Raw genomic sequence first — 22,647 nt, 5'->3', positions numbered from 1 at the left:
TATTCAGGATGTTTTCTTTTTTGTTGTTATTTTTTAAAAAATTCGCTTTGTTGTTTGCCAAGGTATGCATTTATTTGTTTGTTGTGTTTGCGGCAGGTCTCTCCCAGCATGCGGTCCACGGAGCTTGCAGAAACTGCGTTGAGCATGAGGAACGTCGCCTTTAACACCGACGACTTCTGGACTACCTTTGAAGTCATTGAGAATGGAGAGCTAGGTATGCAGGATTTCCCAAATACAGAGTCCCCCCTCCAGACGCCTCATGAAACCAATTCAAATCACAAAGCGCCCTGAAAACACTACATTTCAAAGAGTCATGATTCAAAATGAGATCCAGGTTTTCAATCACCAATCACTACAAAGATTCAAAGACCTGTTTTAGATCAAATTGCCAGTTGGCCTATGGACCAGTAGTTCTCTGCCAGATAATTATTAGAGATGATTAAAAAAATAGGAAAAGAAAAAATGTATTTCTACTACTAATATTATGTTGATTGTTTTTTCCTGACTTTTCTCAAATCTTTGATTTTTCTTTGCAGAGGACTGGGTGGTTAGTTTTATTTCTTTAATGCCTCTAAAATCAGAGAAGGCAACATCACTCTTTGCTCATACTGTTTACTTCACTTCAAACCTTGTGAGTCTTGAAAGGAAGCTACTTCACGTCAAGGCTTCACAAGCAAATAAAGTTTTGAAACATGGCTGCAGACGACTGAGTTGTCCGCTGGCTTTTGTGGCTGGTGCCAGCCTTTTTAAAGAAAAACAACTCATTTGCATTAGAAACCAGCAATTGTATGGAAGCATGGCTGCTATTTATCTTAGTGACATTTGCCCTTTTTGAGAGTAACTCTTCTCTTATATACTCAACATGAGCAAAATATATTTTGTGGTAAAGACATTACCAACATGGTGACGTTATTTATCAACATAACATAAAAAAATGTCCATTTGTAATGCAGAGTATTTGTACAATCGGTTTAATTACCACTTCTGAGAATCCACTTGGAGACATTAAACAAGCATTTTATTTTAAACAAGCAGAAGAGCATCTTCAGGGACAAACGCCACACCATTCTTCCTTTTTGTTGGAGTCAAGGAGTCTTTAATACTTTAATTCAAGTGTCACAGTAGATTCACAAAAATCTGAGAAATGTAATTATGTTTTTATACACTGATCTTTCAGAAAATAATTGCCTGTGCTGCTGTAATCTGTAGTTTTGTCTTGTGTCAATTAATTCATATTTTTAAACATCATTACATGTGGTTTCCTCTTTTTTGCCTCATTTAAATTAAGTTTTTAATTCAGCCTCTACTTTAATTACTGACTTCTATCAGCTGTGGCTCTAACTCTGATTTATTATGATGCATTATGGAAAAATTTACTATTGGATGCACATATCTGAAAAACCCTTCATTTTCTGCTCATTTTAACCACACAGATTTTTTTTTCTTATCAGTAGATACCTGTTGCATGATTATAACTAAATGAATCAGTTCAAATGATTTGGGAGTAAAAACTCATTTCAAATGTCGAATTAAAAGTCTTTTCTCTAAACTTTCCCCTGTCAACTAAAGTATATCCAGTTTGTGATTGATGTGTCACATCATCATTTAAATGGCTACTCTCATGCAGGGCATATACAAAGATCACACTTCCTCTCATCGGACGACGTGATCATGATTAGAAGATTATGCTATCTCTCTAATGAACCAGTCTCTGTGAACATGGAAGCACAGTGAGAAATTAGCCAAGCGTCGTCGGTTTGATGATATGCACATTAATTAATCATCTTTACCATCATATGTCATAAATTACCTTAATCTTTCTTGCGTGATCAACCTGGGGAGCTGACCCACCTCATCTTGCATTAATATGCTCTGTGTGGCACCTCATACCCCCACACACCCACATCTGATCATACCACGGGAAGCAGCGAGCAAGGGGAAGTCAAAGTTGAGCTTTGTCGCGAAGTTGCTTAGCTGGCGGTCCCCATGCTCTTTTCATCAGTTCACTGAGAGTTTACACCACGCTCTTATGTTTGTTTTTCCTCCTCGCAAAGTTACAGAGGACACGCCGTCCTCTTCTAAAAATGAAGGTGTGTTGAATACTGAATATATTTGCTGACGGTTCAGCATATTTTCCATGCCAAGACAATATGTCTGTGGATGAGTAAACAGTCAAGCTATTTTGAAGGCGGTAGCGTGACAGGTTTTGCTCATAAAACCATAAAGAAGGGAGGGAAAGAGCGTTAATTAGCCATTTTGGGGGATAGCTTCAGATAAACACTGTTATCGAGGACAATAGGCAGAAAAGGGGAGCTAATATTTGTTGGGAAATGAGGAACTAATTCCATGGCCTGGGTCTGCAGAGATTCTGGAGAGAAGATAAGCCCACTGTTATGAATAAGTTATGCCACTGTGGCTCCTTTTACTTCCTTTGCTTATGAAAACAGGAGTGTAGAGATGGAGGCATCAGAGCAGGGGTGGTGGTACACAAATTATCCGCTCTTTTTTTTTGGCTGATAGCATGTACCCCGTTCACCAATTAGTAAGAGATAATAGGTCTATTTTGCACGAGTGTGTTTTTATAATCAGGTCCTGATATGCTGGAGATAATTTGAAGTACTCTGTGGTGAAAATGGGCAGAACAACAACATAATTTTGTTATTTGGTTAACTAGGATTAGTCACAGATTTTATGATTTGAGGTTGGGATTTTGTTTTATTCGTTCATAATTTATCTAAGACCAGAGGACAGAATGGCTTTGTTGTGGGCGAGTGAGCTTTCTTATCATCTTTGTTTAACCATTTCTGTTTCTAGGCAGATTTAGCTGCTAACCAGTCCCCTGCTTCTGACCCAATGTCTTTTATTTTCAACAGAGCGACCGCTGCACCACAGTGAGAAGATTCTTGAGCAGGTGTTGGAGTGGAGTACCTTGGAGTGCCCCAGCTCTGCTTTTCTTGTTATAAAGAAGTTTGCAGGGGCCAAAAGAGTGGCTGGTGGCAAAGGTGAAGTATGCTACTGACATCTGGTTGAAAAAAATTAGATGGGATCATAAAAATATATGTATATTACCATACTGAGTTAGCTGTAACATCAAAGCACTGATTAAACCGCACCAGTTGATAGTCTAGTGTTTCCGCTTTCAAATAATAATAATAATATTCCTTTTTAATCGGTTTCATTGCGTTTTATAGCAGAACAAGGGAAATTCATAAAAAGCGATTATCTAAAGTTCAGCGATGGATCCTCCAAACTGTTGTCGGGGCACAAATTCCAGGACAAATACGCTGTACTACGTGAAGAGAAACTGCTGCTCTACAGAGATATCAAAGTGAGTAATCTACTGCCACATCTTCTGTAAACACTTCCTGCCGTGAGTTTTTGCATGCAAACCCAAAGTATATGTGAAACAGAGGTTATAGAGCTGCTTTAGAAAACCTGAAAGTTGTCAAAACGGAGCCTACATGACTGCAGCCACATAGATGGAACTCCACCCAAACTCCCTCTGCTTCATATCCCTGGTGAAATATCCATCTCTGGGTTCCAAATCTTCAAATTAAGGAGGAATATAAAACATACTCGTGGCAGTGGACTTCCTACTCGCTTTTGAAAAGGAAGAATACATCGTGTTCCCTGGAGGATTTTTCTTCTCAGCACATTTCTGCAGTTGAAACATGGGATTCGTAAAGGAGTGAGAAGAAGTGTTAATAATTGATGGAGACGCAGTAATTCTGGCAGTGGTGGTGGGGGGTGGGGGTTGCTTTCTCTGAAAAGCTTTTTTAAATATCAGGTTGCACAAGAATGTGGCTAATTACAGCATGAATGCAAAGGAAATTAGAAGTGTTACTGAAATTTAATTGATATTCTTTGGCCTCTACAATTACTGCCAGGTCTATACTTAGTGAAAATTATGTTGGAAGAAACAGGGAATGGGTGGTGGGTTGTGATGTGTAGGTGTCAGAGGCGAGCTATAACTTTGATTTTATTCACTTTGTTCTCCTCTACTTTGTTCTTTGTTGCTTGGAAGAAGGGTTGCTGGTAATGATTCAAATTGATTGTCGTGTTGCGATGCTGTGAAATGGCACAGATCATTTGTTGGCTCTTTTTTTTATGTTGGTTTATTTAGTTAAGTTTAATGTGTTTTTTTTTTTCGTCCAAAATATTCAATTGCTTTCTTTTTTATTTTGTTTTTTTATACAGAGCACTAAAGCAGAGAAAGTGATCCAACTCAAGTCTGTAAAATGTTACCTAGGCCTGAAGAGAAAACTCAAACCTCCAACCAGGTAAACTGATCTCACATTCATAATACATTCTCTTGTATCTTTTTTTCCTTCCCAAAATCTCAATGTATGTGAATGATTTTTAATACAATAAGCCAAACAGTTTTTCGTAATTTTTTCAGTGCAAAACTTAAGTGCCAAAACAGCTGCTTCATGTTTTTGACAAATCACCCAAAATGTGTTAATAAGATGAACTAGTGATTATTTAGTATTGCTGTTGTCTGAGTGCATTTTTCCTCGGTTGTGTGCACATGCGCAACAGTTTGTGTCTAAGCTATTAGTCCCCAAAGATGTATTGCCCTTTCTCTTCCCTCAAAGTTTTGCCACACCAGGGTATACCCGAGCCACTCCTGACCCCATCTTATTTTTCACTGTAATGAAACTGATTAAATGTAATTGCATTTTAACAAATACAAATTGTCAAACTCTGCTTCTGCGGCTAGAAAACATTGCTGCCACTGTTTTATTTTAATGATCTTCTGTTATTATAATTTATGACACATGCCAAACCCCCAGCAGTTCTTGTTGGTCAAACAAAGAGGAAATTTTTTGAGAAGCCAAACCCTACATTTCACACTACCCAATTATAATTCCTCATAATTTTCCCCGTGTTGGAATTTCGAGTCTGGGGAAGCGTGAAAAATGAGTCCGGCGTTTGCCTGCATTACGCAGTCCTTCAGGGGAGAAAAACTGGATAAGAGAGAGGAAGTGGAAGATGAAGTGCGAGAAGGAAAGAGGGACAGAAGGGAAGGATGATACAGCATGGTATCATAGATATACTGTTGAGTGGGCTGTGGGAGAAGTGCTACGGTGAATAAAGAAATAAAGGCAGAGTGTTGAGGAGAACGGAGAGAGTCATAGTGAGAGGGTTAGGAGAGGCATCGCTCCAGTACCTCATTAGGCAGAGGTCTATCTGTGAGCGGTCTACTGCGGGGTTTGGATCAGCTGCCTTAACTCACAGGAGTGGTGCTTTAGGCTGCGGGCTCTCTATCTCTGCCCCCTCTTTTGCTTTGTTCCTCCCCCACTTCTCTGCTCCTGTGCAGCCACAGCTGTGAAGGGTTTCAGGGAAGGGTGTATTCTCCAGGAAGGTGGTCTTTTCACCTAACACTGCCACTGTGCAGGTTAATTCACACAAACACACACATATATACATGTATACAACAACAATCTTGGGAGTGTGGGAAGAGGATAACTTTATTTATCTTCATAAAATAACTGTAATCATGTGATTGTTTACTGTACATGCAACAGACTGTTAATTTTCAGTAGATGAATTCTCCCTCTTGCAAAACTACATTTCAGAGATTCAGTATCCCTTTCGTCTCTCCCAACAAACTGTACTTTAAGCCCTATAGGTGAACAGTGTGTGCTCAGTGTATAGCATGCTTTAGCCCAGAGCATTTTGAGGTGTGCCTGTGCATAAACATGTGGGCTGGAACTGCACTGATTAACTTAATTAATTCCACTGTTTAGCACCTAGCGTTTGCACTGAACCTTTTTTTTCCTCTTTGCATTTTAATGAAAAGGTTTTGACCTGCTGCTATCTTTAAAAATACATTCTCACCATGTTTTTTTTTGTAATTGTTAAGTTGGATTCTTCAGAATTCCACGCCTTTTCACGAAAACATGTTTATAACCTCTGTCTCCAAAAGAAACTGGTGCACGGGACACTGTAAGTCTCAAAATCTGACCTATGTCCTTCTCGTTTCAGCAGCTGGGGCTTTACAATCTACACTGATAAACAACAATGGTGAGTGCCATACAGAAATTCTCCAGTTCAGTCATTGATGAGTATGACTTTTACACCTTCCACTTAAAATATCTCTAAAACAGAAAGGATCAAGTGGCAGAGAGTTAAAAAGTTGAAGTTAAAGCACTTTGTAGTGATCTAAGTGGGTTAGTAATGGGAACAGTTAAATAATATTACAGATGGTCACAAGGTGAGAGGCTGCTGTCTGGTGGATGGTTAGGAAGTGAAATCATACAATAATAAAACAATGATTTGCTCTGTTTTATTTAATCTCTATTTATCGCTGCCCTCTAAAACATTATCTGGTGTCGCACATAAAGAGTCACCTTCTAAGCTGGCAAATGCATTTTCTTGGTGAAAGCTAGCGAGCTGCTCTAATACCATTTCTGATATCAGGATAATCTTGTTCAAATTTATTTGTAAAGTTAATTAAATAAGACCTTCCTGGAGAGGACTGGAACATTTCTGACACAGCTGCTCAGGGAACAACACCACCCAAAAGAATTTGAAGGTATAAGATGATTCTGGACAAAAGGGAACATTTATTGTTTAACAGGTACCTTCAGTTCTACGGGATATGCCAAAGAAAAAAGGACTTGCTGCATTGTCATATTGTTTATACAAGCAAATTCACAAATCACAAATTTTCCTCAAAGGGCTTTTAATAATAGCATACAGTACAGTACAGTACAGTACAGTACAGTACAGTACAGTACAGTACAGTACAGTACAGTACAGTACAGTACATGGCCACATTAGGAGACACCAGAAATAGCTCAAGGCCAAACAGAATACTGTACAAACCTGAATAGGTGACAGGTATTATTTAAACCATCATCCTAGATTGTTACTTAAAGCACTAATCACTGCTGCAAAAGGGGTACTTTACCAGTGCAGATTCATGTAATCATAGTTAATGGCAGTCAGCCCGCCTATCGTCAAGTCTATTTACAGTGATCAATGAACTGTCCCCTCAGAGGAAACTGTGTCCAGCGCAGTGACTCACCAAATCCAGTCACCTGTTTAAAATTAGCGTAAAAATAACGAGGTGGAAATCCGTGATTGATGTGAACGAGCTTTCCCTCCTCAGGCATTTGTGCTGCGAGAAGAGGGAGGCACAGGTCAGCTGGGTGATGGACATAATCAGGATGAAGGTAAGATGACGCGCGACAGAGATGTTAGTGCACCAGTGAGGAATTCACTCATGCAAAAGCTTGATGAAGTAATTTAATGAGTAAAAGCTCAAAGCATTCGGTGATGGGATGGGGATGCAGGAAAAGAATGCGTCTCCTTTCTCTAACGCTTTTAGTATTGTGTTGCAAACCAAAAATATCTGTGAGTGTGACGTACACATCGGGGACATATTTTCCCTCCGTATTTGGATGAAAAATACGCTCGATTACAGCCGGGAATAAATCATCTTTTACAATCCATATCTCAGAACATGGAGATATGATAAATCATAGTTTCCCCAATCATCCATTTCCATTGTGCCGTTAGGCAGATGAAATACATAAACAGGGAGAGAACTGTAAAGTTTTCGAGGTCACTCAGCAATAGCATAAATCATTTTATGTGGAAAAGCTGTGAGAATAAGGTCAAGGCGACTGTAACAATCTCATTGTGGTACTTAGCCCCCAGATACAGCTAAGTGTTGTCGCTGTCAGTCGCTGACACAGCACATATGACATAAATAATGCAAGACAAAGCAAACACAGGCAGAGCAGCAACGGATGTGTCATATTTTTGTATTATTTTTCACTCTCACATTCATTGCTGCTATATTTTAGCGAGTAGCCCCTTGTTTTCTCATTAAACTGAATGCATGTGTCTATTTTCTGCTCATTTCCAAGTAAATGGCTACAACTCGAACATCACGCTCATCCTACACTGAAAGATCAAACCAAGATTTTCCACCTCTGTATTGTATGCTCAGCACATTTCATCAGTATTAGTCCGCTGATCAGCTTCCTTTATGGGAACCCATCTGTAGCACAGCGCTGTTTATCACAGGTGCTTACTGTAAAAGCCTTTTAGTGCCTTAGTTTGGTTTAGCAAGTAAAAAGGGCAACATTGTCAGGGAGAGATTGATCTAAAGGGGAAGCCAATTTTTGTCTGTTGTTTCTAAGCGTTTGGTGTTTATTTCAGTGGGCTCAGTGACTTTTCTCTGCTCTTTAGAGAAGCCCTTAGCTCTGCAACGACTAAATCTATAGCAGACTGGAGCCGGCTAAAAATATTAGGATTCTCCTCCCTAATCCGCTAAATATCAGGATTGTCAGCTTCCAACACAGGGGCTTGTGGGAAGGACACAGGACTTGTGGGAAGGGCAGAGAGAAAGTCTAGATGGGAAAGTAGACAGAGAGCACTTCAGTGTTCTTGATTTCCTTTCTCTTACCTGTTAGCGAGCATCGTGCTCCGACAGTTTCCATAGCAACTAGCAATGGAGGGCCTCATTTTGAAACAAGGTGGAATGGATGGTGGTGGTGGTGAGTGTTGAAGTGTTGGGGGTGGGTGTAAAGGTCCAAGGACAGGTTGTGGCAGTGATGAAATAAGGATTTGTTAAAAAGAGACAGTTCTGTAGGTCTGGGGGGTCACAGTGATTATAAGGGATTATAAAGGAGACATTGTTAAAGAGAAAGTTTAGCCAGAGATCAGAATTCAGTGGGACCGCTGCGATGGAACAGAGATTCGTCACCCTCTTGACTTTCCCTCATTTTTAAAGATGCTTGTGTTAGTAGTACATGCTGTACTGCACAGTTTCTCCTCTACTTTGTATTGGTTCCCATCCAAAGCATACATAACGTAAAAAGGAAAATAAAGGCAGTGAACCAACACAAACTGCCTTTGTTGTCAACATTCAATAACCATCACAAATAGGTTTATTAGTACCCTACTACTAATTTTTGCTGTCGACTGTGTGTCTTCAGTACGGTTCTGACCTCTATTCAAAGACCGTTAACTCAAAGGAAGCTGCAGATCACAAATCCTCTAGAGGAGGAGCTGTGACTGAAGGTCGCAAGATTCCACCACACAACCATAATACCAACAAACAGGTGAGGAAAGTTTGTGGCAATTTTATTTATATAGTATGTGTACATATATATTATTATATTTCTCATTTATTATTATCATTATAATTAATGCAATCTGTTCAGAAATAAAGCTTGCTGTTACATACATGGGAGGTGTCTTGTTTTCCATCCTGATGATTGATTCACAATACACTTAAATAGCTGTGAATGAATAAGTTGTTTAACTAATGCTTGTTTACTTTTATGCTTTCATATTTATTTTGGTGGTGACAACCAGGGGACCACCAAGGATGCAGGTCTGCACAAGACCAACACCACAGCCAACCACCCAAAGCACAACCACCAGTTCAAAGTCCCAGAGGTCCCACAAAGAAGACCTTCTGCGGGCATTGTCCAGCCTCCGTGGCTCCCTCCCCCGTCTCCGTCCAGACACTCTCAGCCCTCGGCTTTGCCTGAACCTCCTAAGAGTGGCTGCCAAACCACCAGCAAGAGACCGGCTCTGGGCGGGGAGGGTATGATGCCGCCTAATCTGCTGAATGAACTGAACTTGGTCCTGAGCAAGACTGGTCGCAGTGCCAAGAACAATGACTGGCAGGAAGAGAAGTAAGCAGGAGAAAGAAAGGTAATTAGAATGGTCAGTTTTAACTGTAGGAAAAACATGACAGCACTGAGGGGAGAGAGAGAGAGAAGTGTGGAGACTGAAAAAGACCACACAATGCAGATGGAGAGTAAGTAAATTGCTTTCATGAGGAGGGATCATAGCCTGGAGACTGCCTTTGAACTTGGATATATAAAGTGATGCCAATGCACAGGGGGGATGTAGAAAACAGGTGCAGGAGACATTGGAGGTCATGCAGACCTCAGCTGGACATGGTGCTGACCCAAGCACTACAAAACATGATTTATATACCGCTCCTCTAAAGTCCGAGACATGTTACAAAAATACGTTCAGCTGTCAAACCTCAGAAATTTCCAGAAATACTCCAAACCGCTTGCTTCGTTCTTTTATGTTTCCAGTTACTTTGAGACGGCTGTTTTCTCTACATTTGAAAAGTATTGTGATTATTTTAATATTTAGATGAAATTAGCACTTTTAACGCAAAAGCTGTTTAATCTAGTTGCACACGTTAAATAGCACTTCCTTATATTTTTAATTGTTAGTGGAGGAATCTGCCGTTGCCAGTGAGAATTAAAATACTCAGAGACATGCGCAGGAATGCAAAGAAAATGATGCGTATGTGCATATCCAACACAAAAGAGAGGACTACGTTTAGGGCCCGTTAGCCATTCACAGTGGCTAAAAGACACGAAATTGTGAGTAAATATTTATTTGTAATTATTTGTTATTTGTTTTTCTTTTTTTTAAGCATATCCTGTGGTACACCACTTCAAACATTGCACTGGTCACCACCAACTGTAATTTTAATGTACAGTATAAATATATTAATAAACATTGCAGAAGTGCTTTAACATTGTTTTACTGAATACTTTGCTTTTTAATGATACATTAATTAACGTTTTAGTGCAGATTGTACCTTCATGTGCAGTGTTTTCTGACAATAACAATAATTTATGCTCAACACCAAATTTAGCTAGCTAGCTCAACTCTCTGCAGCTGTATATAATGTAGTCATTAATATGCTTACAGTCTCGGTATAGGAATTTCATATTCAGTTGGATAGATTCCCTTCCACACCCTCTGTTGTGTGTTATGAATATGATAGAGTCTTGGCAGCTCATAGAGCAACTTTAGCCCCGTTGTGGATTTTAACTTGAAAAAGACTTCATCTACCATCTTTGACTTATTTATATATAATTATATCATTATTTTATTTGTAGATTTCATCAAATTCTGCTTTTTTCCTTCCAGTGAAATGTAAGAATAAACTCCCCACCTCAAGTCACACGCTCTTATGAATAATGTATAGCAGTCGGAAAATGCACACGTAGGCAATTGTCACACAGGTTCCTCCATGAAAAATTCATAATAACATTTTATTTTCATTATGCCTCATACACCAGCTGCTTGTCCTTTGTTTCATGTCCTTATATTCTAATCATAGAGTTACCACATTTGTGCATTCATGGTTTGAGCATTTCTTATTAAGGCTTTGTTTGCACTGCGCAAATATGTATTTTCTTCTCTCGCCTATATTAATTATATTACAGTGTCCATTGCACTCGTAGAAATGAGTACGTTCCTACTTAATTGGCCTGTTGAGAGTTTTTCATTCCGAGCATTATGGCTTTTACTGGCAACAGGCTTTCAGTACAGCCTCTTGGCTTTGATGTGTGATAATTCACTATATGTGCCTTTGACTCAGATCACCATTTGTTTTGCATTGAATGCCTGCTTCCTTTTAAAAATCACATTATTATGCACTCAGACTGAAATTTTATGGTGTAGCGTATTTAAGTAGCTTTACTCCATTACTCTTTACTTTGAGGTGCTCCAGTGTTTCCATCTTTTGCTATTATTTTTCAGCTCCACTAGAAATGAGAAGGAAATATAGTATATTTTTAATCCACTGCATCAGTTTGACAGATGTAGCTACTAGTTATGTAGCTACTATTTTATGGAGCAGAACTTTGTTTTTTCTTATTTTCTCCCCCATTAATCACCTCAGGACCCTTCAGATTTATCTTGTGACCCTTCGGAGGTGACCAAACCCTTACAGAACTTTATATACAGTAGTAATAACTAGCTGCACCTCAACCACACACTGATTCATAAATATTTAAAAATGTCATATGGTACAATAATTTATAATATATAACAATGAGTAGATAATAATTCATTAGGTTCACCTATACTATCTTTGGACATCCAGTACAGCAGCTATGTAAATCAGAAACTTTTACCTCTACGAATCTTGACACTGGCAGTTTAATTTCAACTACATGTTTTTTATTGAAGGTGAAGTTCCTCATGCTGTGGCTGACTGCATTATACTGAAAGGTGTTTTATATTGCCCCTGCCCCTCAGCGTGTAAAATGGGTTGACAAAACACTGGAAACACCTCTCAGTATAACTCAGGCCAGTACAACACCACTAACCACAATCTAGAAACTAAACATTAAACTCTCTGCCAGTTTGGCATTGGGATGTATTTTCCATCCATCTAGCCATCTGTTTGGCTTCCATTCATTTCTGAAAAGTAATAAATTTGAACTTGCAGACTTTTGAAAATTCTTGAGTTGTGGACTCCATCACAGTGAACATCAAGTCTCTGTTTTTGTAAGTTACATAAAAATAATTATCATGAGGAAATTCCCCGCAGACTTTTTGGAATATGCAATTAAACCCTGAAAACACATGGGTGTGGTCCTTTAAATATATTTAGCTGGTAATACTGGTTTACAGCATATTGTCTTTACTAGTAATACTTCAGTATTGCTGCATTGCTATGTTGAAGTGGAAAAAAAAAATCTGAGCATCTCTTCTGTCAGTGGTTATCTTTGTGCTTTGAGTCATACAGTACATACATGCAGAGGTGTACAGTAGCAGCACCTGAGCTGCATGCAGTGTTCACACAGACAGTGATGACAGTGAGAGGGGGAGAGAGAGACAGAGAGAGGGAGTGAGTGAGAGGAGAGGGATTAGTGAGAGAAGGAGCGAGCTGATATGCTCCAGAAAGAGAGGGAAAATGACAAGTTATTTCAAAAGAACAGACATGAACCCACTGATTCGACGTGAGATGCTTCTCAATTAAAGCCTGTGGTTCTTAAAAACAAGGCATGTTGGACTTGATCCGGCGCAGTTTTAAAATGTGAAGGTTATTGATCAGCCCTTGGCCTTGTGGAAGTGTCCACTGAGGCAGCGATCTGATCTCTCCTTGTCTCGGTCCATCTTTGGTGTTCGCTCGCTTTGTCTCCGTCTGTGAATAGTATAAACACGAAGGGCAGAAATGAAAGAGGGCTGATGAGTGACAGGTCTCAACATGGCACTTTAGACGTCTATATTCTAGATCCTGCTTAGAAGTAGAAGCTTGTCCTCATGCTGCCTTTCTGAAACAGACATGCAATTAAAATATATCTCCTTTGCAGCCATATGCCTTATCTTAGATGCTTACTCTTTTTTTTTTTGAGGCGGAGAGAAAAAATTTCTAAGGTACCATATTGACTGAAAAACACAGCAGATGTCCGTGAGGGTTGTGCACAGAAATGAAGCAGTCTTCTTTGCTTTATCCCAGACCACTGTAAATCAGAGAGACGGTACTGTTAACTCTGACATACTGCAGCTGTATAACATGCACGTTGAGCCATGGCCCCGGTGATTTACATTTCCAGAAAGGGTAAGCCTTATATTAATGGAGCCGTCCATTTTAGGAGCTATAAATAGCTCACTGCATGAACTCGTCCCACTGCTGGCTGCCTTTTTACGCTGATCCACACATTCTGCCCTCTAATCTCAATTCTATTAATGTCTCGGGTGATATTTACGACACATGGACCCTTTTAGCCTGACACGGCTGTAAAGTATATGTTCAAACCAGCCAAGCTTTATCTAATTAAAAGCCTCTGCAATTGCAATTCAACTGGGATTGAGTCTTTAAAACCTCAATCAGTCCCCCACCCCCACCACCACCCTTTGGTTGAGGGAAGGAGCGAGTCACCGCAGAGCTAATAAAGAAGGGAATGTTAAACATTCCAATTAAACACTGCGGAAGAATGAGGCTGTAGATAATTTCCATATTTTTCCATTATTGGAATTATAGGAATGTGACCAGATGGAGGAGGTCACCTCAGTGATAGCTCTGTATTTGTTTGGGTGGTAACCTTATTGTCTGTAACAGAAGCCTATTCCCAAATTGTTTTGCATATTTGCATATGACTGTAGGCGCAGTGTCGAGTTATTAGTTACTCTGAGCCAAACACACACACATATACACACACAGTATCCGCAGAATTCATGCTTATGGAATTAAAGTGATAACATATCACTTGTGGCTCCAGTCAACTAAGAAGACAGAGCAGAAAGATAGAACATGTTTTTCAGAACGTTGCTGTCAAGCAAAAAAAAAAAACAAAAAAACTAAATAGCCATTTTGTTTTCACTTCACTGTTCAGTCTGATATTATGTCCATGGAAGCTATTTCCTGTTTGGGATGGTATTTTCGGTTGATGCAGAAGCAGGCAATGATTAGTGGGAGCAATTAATATAATGTTTGCCATGTTAATCAAAGAAATATGCCAAATTTAAAGAGTACTCCACCAATTTAGCACTGAAATTTAAAAAAAAAACAAATCAGTGATTGGTAGTTGGTTGTTTTTCCATTTGTGGAAGCAGCTGTCAATTAGCATAGCTTTATTTCTGTGTGAGTCTCTGAAGATGGCGATAGTGTCTAGTACCAGACTACTGATTTTTACTCTTGCTTGTCATGGGGTTCACTTCTCAACCGGTGAAATCAGTTGTTTAATATTTTCTGTGGCTCTGGACTCATCTATACAGAATAACTTTTGTGATGTCGTCAGGGTTGTCTCGGCTTTTGGATGTGGAGACTTCAATTTTTAATGGAAAGCCTGCATTACAAACCGGTGTCGTGTTTGATAGACTCGGGTGTTTATTAGGTATGGAGGATAAAATGAAATACACTGTCAAGTAGAATTATGGCAGTTGTAGGATCCATTGTTTTTGGAGCTTGACTCAGTCTAGGGACTAAAAGTCAGCACATGTCAGCCTTTGCTACACAGCTTTTGACCATTCTATATTAAAAATATGTCTCTTCCAAGTCCCCCAACATTATATAAGTCCAATACTAAATCTCTGGAGTATGCCTTTAAGATGAAAAATAAATCCCACGGTTTAATCTCGCACATAGAAATGCTGTCTCTCCACTGTGAATATTGTGCGCTGCAGTTGAAGAGAATGATTCTAATATTGATACAACTATAGCTGGCAGATAACCATAGTCTGGAAAGCTTTATATGAGGGTCTTTGGGACTTGGTGAAGGTTCAGCATTCTGAGAAAGAGAGAGGGTTTGAGACAGCCAGAGAGAGGAGGGAGCTGTGAGCTGATCAGGGTGGACCTGCGAACCCTGCGGTCATTTCCATTTAGTAATCCACTCCAGAGGTGGAATGAGAAGCGAGGCCGAGCCGACCTCTGCAAACCGCCGTCCAATGGCCTGCCTTATTTCACTAGTGAGGGGGTGGGTGCGGGAGTGGGCAGGCGTAAGCAGAAGAAGAAGAACAAGGTAGAAGGAAATGAGAGAGAAAAATGCACCTAATGGAAATGGCAAGATTGCATACCTGAGCATTTAACACAGCAAGAAAGAAAGTGCATTAGCAGAAAGAGTGATAATGCTCGACGATCTCCTGACCCCTGAATCCGGAGTTCCTGTATTGGCTTTCTGTTCATGTGTGGGACCTTGACCACCCTATTAAAGCAGGCGGACAGCTCCTGGGAGTAACCAGCAGCACACCACATTCGACAGTCAGCAATTTGTTGTGCACCATCATGCCCCCCAGCTCTCCAAACCACACCATCCCAAGGACACAGATATAGATTGGACACCATTGATTTGAATTGGGGAGACTAGCATAATTTGTTGCCTCATTCTGAGTCCATTATTTATTTATCCCCTTCTAATCTAGAATGCCAGTCCATCCACAGTAACCTTCATCTCAAGATTGTTTGTTCTAAATTACGTTATCAACATGGCGGAGAGGCGGGTACAGAAGTGGCAAACTGAAAGGGATTTAAACATTTGCTAGTTAAAGATGCATAGAGTTTCTATAGAGTGGCACAGTAGTTGTCCTCTCAAGTTTAGGTGTCCTTGGTCGGTGTTTGGTACACTTAATATCTGACTGTCTATATTCACACTCCCAGCTACACATCACAGAGTTCAGTCTTCTCATCATTATTGCATAAAAGTTATGGTGTGGTATTAGCAAGTCAATATGAACACAAACTTTATAGCACTCTTTAAAATTTGGCTCAGCTGTCAGAAAGCTGTTTTTGGTTGCTGATTTAAAGTGTAACTTAAATGAAGAGAGAATGAAGATAAATCATTTTCATCTTTTGAATAAGAACTTAAATCCATTGGAAATAAAACATGCTCTTGCTAAAGTCCGTTTATTCAGCACTTCTGTTTCTAATCTTTACATGGTCTGGGATGACCGGTGTCCCGTGGGGGCTAGTGTTAGATAATATTAGCAAACATCAGATAGATATTGCTCTGTAAATTGCATTAGTTACAATGTTCCTTGATTTTTTTAGACCCGTTTCTACTTGTACCATTGTTAAAATAACTTTTAGCACTCAACATTTTTCTGTAGAGGACAATTGTGACCACAGTAACGACTATTCAGAGAGCAACACTGCTTAACTTGGACAAAAAAAAAAGAATTAAGACATTGTTCTTCTTAGAAAAGAAGAAAGTTTTAACCTTCACTGTTTTCCAAAGGTGTGGTGGCTACAGTGACGAATATTCAGCAAACATTACATAACCTCAGTGTGCAGGATTTTTATGTTATTATGTCCTCTCTCTCTCTCTCTCTCTCTCTCTCTCTCTCTCTCTCTCTCTCTCTCTCGCTCAGCCCAGCCGGTCGATTGCTGCCCATCTTGAGCCCAGCCTGGGTCTCTGTAAATGATATTACAAAGACTACAGTCTAGACTTGCTCTATATGAAAAGTGCCCTGAGATAACTTCTGTTATGATTTGGCGCTATGACTTGACTCCTTCAAATGATCCCGACAGCGTAGGGTTTTGTCCGTAAAAGAAGAAATGAAAGAGACAATCCAGGTGAAAATTGGTGCCGTGTGTGTGTGTGTTGCTTTCAGCTGGTTCATCTCATATAGGTTTAAAACCAAACCGTATTTTTACCTTTTTCCAAGCTGCTATCAATTTGATACTGTCTCAGCTTTATTTTTAACATCCTCTTTTTCAAAATTGTGGCCGTAATGGTTAAATCTGTCTCTTCTCTTTGGATGTTGGAGGCCATTGGATGTATTTATATTGCTTTTTTCATTGCTAACAGTGTTCAGCTTTGTTTAACCCTTTGAACTACGCCATTTCAGCACTTCTTTGTTCACACTAGCTAGCCTCAAAGCCCTTTCACAATAATGTGCCTATGAGTCTGAAGGTGCAATTAGCTGGAGGAAGAAACAATCACAGAATCCCATCTCATAATTGATATTAAGCCCCTTCTACATCCAAATGATTGAAAAAGATCCAATCTCGCCGTTTTATTTGATAAGGCTGTGAACTCTATCATAATACGTATCACACAGAACACACGCACACATCTCTCTGCATCTTCCCTGAGCCGGGCTGGTCTTTTTTCCTGATGCTAAGATAATGACCCTCATTGGTGTGTGAGATTTCTGATTAGCCGAACAGCAACAATGACTGCTAATTAGCACCTGAAAGACAAAGCTGCGCTGATAGAAGTTTCTTTCAGCCCCATGGTGCTGCAAGATGGTGTGTGTGTGTGTGTGTGTGCATGCACACGTGCACCTGCATGTGTGAGTAAGTAGCTTTGTTTACGTGCATGTGGTTGATTTCCCACTAGAGGATATAAAAGAGATCGAGATAGACCAAGGGTGAGGGGCAAGTGCTCTAGTGAGGCATAGTTAGAGAGGGAATGAAGAAGGAGGGATGGATAAAAACGAAGGCAGTGATGATCAAGTTGTTTCTGCGCATTGACATCAACGCTTTTTCTTTCATCAACCCAGCACTGACTCATTTAACAGAAAGGCACCTTTCTTTGACTAGTCTGACCAGTGGACATCTGTATTACGGATCTTTCTTTGGCAAAAGAAGAAGAAAAAAAAAAAGCACATCTGCACCATTGTCAGAAAGCATCACATAACACAAAAACACACAAAGCGATATTTTCACTGTTGCTAGGAGATGCAAAGAGTTGCTAAAAGGGGAATGAGTTTCTCAGACGCAAAGCCTATTGTCCTCTGAATTCATGTTTTCCAGGCTAAACTAAGTCTTCTGTCTGTGCTCCGTTTCCCATACACTGACAACAGTTGTTGGCTTTGTTGTGTCCCTGTTGCTCTGACCGGGGATCGGTGTGGCCTCCAGCGAAATGCGTCCCAATGAATATTTGATTCACCATGATTACCTGTTGGTTTGGTTCAATATGGCATGCATAATGAAGCACGATGCAGCCGCATCAAAAATGCAGCCTGACAGCTCGCCGAAGGAGTTGATGCACACCTGTAGATAGACCTTCAGCTCTGCTTTAGGAACATCTATATAATGAACTCCCTCCCAGCTGATATCTTTTCATCTTTGCTCCAGCTGCTTTACCATCACCTCTTTAATTGATTCTCCATTTTTCTAACCAAGTTACAAGCAAGTATCTGATGGGGATGCCTTAGAGGGAATTGGATTAGACAGTGGAAAATGGTTAGCGACAGAGCCGTCACCCTACATGTGTCCATGTGTCCATGTTATCAGACCTCTGAATGGATCCCGTCTTGGTGTTGTGTAAGCTTTAGTGCAATGGTTCCTAACCTCTGTGCTTTCTGTTTCCTTAAAGTTGGAATGTACATTTTGAAAGAAGAAATAACACGTCCTGTGGCATGATTTTTTTTTTTTTTTAACATGTCACAGATAAACATGGTGATTTAACAAAAGAAATATTTTAATACCATTTAAATTCCTTTAGAAGCCTGAATCTGTTAACTATTCAGTTTTTCATAATTATTTAATTATTAATGAAACTGATTTTTGATTCTCTCCTGTTCCCATAATATTCTCATGAACTGTCAGATTGATCTTGTGATATCTTTCCAGGGTCCTGTGCACCTAAGATGGGAACTCCTGCTTTAGGGAATGCTAAACGCACAGTAGTGTGCTGTCTTAACGTTCCTCATCCTGACCGTGGTTCATTGAAACTAAATCCTCCTGTCGGCTGATTTCACCCTTTTGTTTCCTCAAAACTTGCCTTTCCTTTGAAGCATGAAAGTTCGCCAATGTTTTTCTTATAACTTCCAACTCCAATCGAACATTTCCTTTCAGCCGTCCTTGGATTAATCCATTTTCTCTCTCCCTCTCTAACGAGCCTCTTTTCTGCTTAATTAACATTAGTCGGGGCTTGTTTGTGCAGGCATGCTATTCAGGTCATGAATAAACTAGGGACTGGAACTGGTTTCTTTTGCATTCTGAGAACTGTTTAGTTCCTCCATATTCATCCTGGCTTATCGGGCGCATTGTCTGCATGTGTGTGCATATGTGTGTGCGTGTGTGTGTGTGTGGTTTCCTAATGAATAGAGGAATGCTAATGGTGGTAAAACAGTGATTTCTCCAGCTGATTGGGTGTAATGGATGGTACTCAGAGCTCCTTCATAATTGATGAGGATGTCTTGTGGATGTCCCACTGCTGTTGTGCATTGATGGTGGTGTGTGTGCATGCTTCTGTGTGTGTGTGTGTAAGCGCAGTGTTTTGGGTGGGGCCCGTAGACTCCAGAGAAGTCTGCGCTTGTTATTTCTGCAGTAGCTCCTGTCAATTCCTATTAACAGAAGCACGCTCTGCCATCTCCATAATGTATGACTGCGGATTGCGGGGAAGAATGGTGTCAAATTCCCTTATCAAATTGAAAGAAAACAAAGCCATAATCTAATTGTTTGCAAAAGGAGAATGAGATGATTGGATCTCATTGTTTTTCATCTCTCTTTGAACAATAGAAAGAGACAAGAGAAAGCGAGAGCGGGAACCCATCGCAGGGCAGGAACGTATATAAAAATGTTAGTCCATAGACGTTTGTTAGTGCAGACAGACAGTTTGCACAGCAGCATGTGATGAATACTCTAAACTGAATGAAGACAGACAGCCAAGGACATTTGGCTGGTGCATGCAGCCTGTACAGTACAGATTGTTTATCTTAATGAGAGATGGTGTTTACAGGTCTCTGCTTATGACATTGCTGCAAAGAAATTTCATTAATATCGCTAGCCAGCACAGCTAGAGACAAAAAATGATGTGAGGAGCAGAGAGGAAAGGGAGGAAAATGAGAAAAATAGAGCTTTTGTTGCTTGTTTTTATTGAAATAGGTAAATTTTTGAGACGACAAGGTGAGGGGCTGACCGCAGGGTTACAGTCTGCAGAGGAACTATATGCCCACGTGTTTATATGTGTGTGTTTAAAAAAAAAAAACCCAACAACAATTGTGACATCTTCGCTGCAGCACACCTGCGAGGTCCTGGTGAGCTAGCGCGCAAACCTGCAGATTACCTCGAGGCCCCGCGGGGTCTCCCATCACTCCTACACAAACTCCCGCAGTTAAACACATCTCGCATCACTCGCTCTTTCTTTCTTTCCTCGCTTTCTGTCCTGTTGTTATGCTTTCATTTTGCATCATCGGACTCCCACCGGTACCTTCACCACTATCACATTTTTCACTCATCCTTGTCTCTCCTCGCTCCATCTTTTCTCATCTTCTCTCTGTTTCCCAGGCATAGTGCCAACCTGATGCTTCACTCCAACTCTTCCCATCCACGGCTTTCACAAGCTTTGACAGAAGGAATACAGTCAGGCAGGTACAAAGACGGATTTAAAAAGCCAGATATTGGTTGTAAAACAGGAAACAGGGCCGCACAGGTCCACTGTAACAGACAAAAAAAAAAGCAGAAGTGCAGTGTTTCTGTTTTTCTAAGGAATGAGTAGATTTATTGTTGGTGTTTTCTCTAACTTGAGAACTTATTTGGTCAAAACTGTAAAAACCAAAAAAGACAAGTTTAGTTCTGTTGTAACATCACCCCCTCAGGAGTATTCAGAGGACATGGATTTATGTTGGTACCGACTGATGATTTGGTTCTGTAATTTAACTGATGCATTATCTGCATGGGCAACAACTAATAATAGTTAGTGTCACTGTCTCTATATCCACCTGCTCACCTGTGTTTTCAATCCCCTGATCTCATCTCATCATCTCACACACTGTTTAATCCTGCCACTTGCTTCTTGTTGGTTCGTCTGTTTATCTTTCTTTGTGTTCTCCAATGTGCTTGCTACCTGTGTTATGTAACCTGTCTTTACCTGCCTGCTGTCTTCCATTAATGCATCAGGCTGCCATTGTGTTTCCGTCCTCCCTGCCTGTGCTGTTATAGCAACACTGACAGCAGATTTGCTGTCAGTGTTGCGATACCTGAGTCTCGTTATGGTTTTAATTATAAAAAGCTGTATAAGAGAAGACAGAGTTAACTTACAGACTTGCAGAAGGAAGTAAGTTGTTCCTTATATGGGAAAGCAAAAAGTCAAAAAGAAAGCAAATATCAATAGAATAAAAGAACAAAGACGTGTCTTTAAGAGTAGGAGGGAGCCCTTGTTTCGTTTCTTTCTAAGCTGTGATCTGTAATTGCACCATTACAATTGTCGAATAAAAATTATGTCTCGTAAGCTGCTTACATTTTTTATACAATCCATAGGTCAAGGGTAGCTTTTTATTTATTAATTGTTGGCTTTTTAGCAAAAGAGCTTTGGCAAAAGTGCACAGCCGAGAGAGACTAGCAATTATAAGGCCACAGTGTAATAGCTGATTCTTCATAAATGGAAGAAACAAGTGATGAGGCATAAACTTGGGTTAGAAGAAAGTGAACTCTGTAGCTGAAGCTGGGGAAAACAGATTAAACAAAGAAGTGAGCAAACTTGTGGATATGGAGAAAAAAATAATTTGAAAAAACTTGTGTGGAAAATTCAATAGTGTTTTTATTGCAGCCAGCGTGTGTATTGGCAGCAATTATTATCAGCAAGCAAGCTGGACATCGAATAACACAATTTTGTTATTGACCCTGTCAATATTATTCAGTTTCAGCCATGTACTGTTTGCAGCAAGCTGCAGTGAAAAAAGTAAAGAAATACGAGGAGGACAGTGCAGAGGCTGCTGTCATGCCAAAAACTTGATCTTATAAAAACAGAAAATGAAATAAAAAGAAATAAGTTTGCCCTTTTCCTTAGTCTTCTTCGCTGGAAATCTACTATACTGTAAAAGATTCTGTAAGTGAAATTGGTTTGAGTTTCATAAGATGAAATTTAAGTAGATCCATGAGGATTTAGTGGTAAGCAGCGAAAGCAAAGTGGGAGTAAAAATAGAAAAAGTCAGAAAAAGTGATAAGATCAAAAAAGTTTGAGCAATGATGTGAAATCGGAGTTGGAATGGCAAATAAAGCAACATTTTACTTTTCCTGACAACACTGCCGTTCTGGGTCCTGACTTCCAGACGGATATCAAATTTGTTCTCGAATGGTGAAATGCCTTCATGAACCACTACCTCCCCTCAAATTGAATCTGGTCTGCTCCTTCCTCGACTGATAATAAGAAGGGGGGGGGGGGGGGGGGGGGGTATGTTTCAGCTTTTAAATTACAGAGATATAAATGTACACATTTCCATCTGGGACACACATTGAAATAGCAGATGAAACACATGTTTCATGAAACACTTGATCATATCTGTGGAGAATAACTTCTCCCACGGCTCCCATGTAATCAGCTGGAATGAAGTGTAAATTCACATCTCCTTTAGCATTCAGCAGCACAGCATTATTCTTACATTGTAATGAGTATCAGGGGGATTCTGACTCAAATTTATGCTTACCATCAAATCCAAGTCAAAGTTGTGATCTATGAAAAAAAT

The 22,647-nt window shown here is 39.9% G+C and overlaps 1 protein-coding gene across 4 annotated transcripts in view; it reads left to right on the top strand.

Annotated features, from left to right (window-relative positions):
* arap2 (ArfGAP with RhoGAP domain, ankyrin repeat and PH domain 2) overlaps window positions 1-10,527 on the top strand; it is a 98,877-nt gene extending 88,350 nt beyond the window's left edge. The window contains exons 26-33 of one of the 4 annotated variants that reach the window (XM_041031032.1): window positions 97-214; window positions 2,874-3,002; window positions 3,195-3,328; window positions 4,198-4,280; window positions 5,992-6,027; window positions 7,118-7,181; window positions 8,955-9,080; window positions 9,337-10,527. In XM_041031032.1, coding sequence (XP_040886966.1) covers window positions 97-214; window positions 2,874-3,002; window positions 3,195-3,328; window positions 4,198-4,280; window positions 5,992-6,027; window positions 7,118-7,181; window positions 8,955-9,080; window positions 9,337-9,666 — 1,020 coding nt within the window. In that variant the 3' untranslated portion in view covers window positions 9,667-10,527. Of the gene's footprint in view, window positions 1-96; window positions 215-2,873; window positions 3,003-3,191; window positions 3,329-4,197; window positions 4,281-5,988; window positions 6,028-7,117; window positions 7,182-8,954; window positions 9,081-9,336 lie in introns of all 4 variants that reach the window. The other 3 variants (XM_041031031.1, XM_041031030.1, XM_041031029.1) reach the window with 3 other exon arrangements.
* The last annotated feature ends 12,120 nt before the right edge of the window (window positions 10,528-22,647 follow it).

This window comes from Toxotes jaculatrix, chromosome 23, assembly GCF_017976425.1.
Source record: "Toxotes jaculatrix isolate fToxJac2 chromosome 23, fToxJac2.pri, whole genome shotgun sequence".
Lineage (NCBI taxonomy): Eukaryota > Metazoa > Chordata > Actinopteri > Toxotidae > Toxotes > Toxotes jaculatrix.
This window is presented reverse-complemented; position numbering and strand designations above follow the sequence as displayed.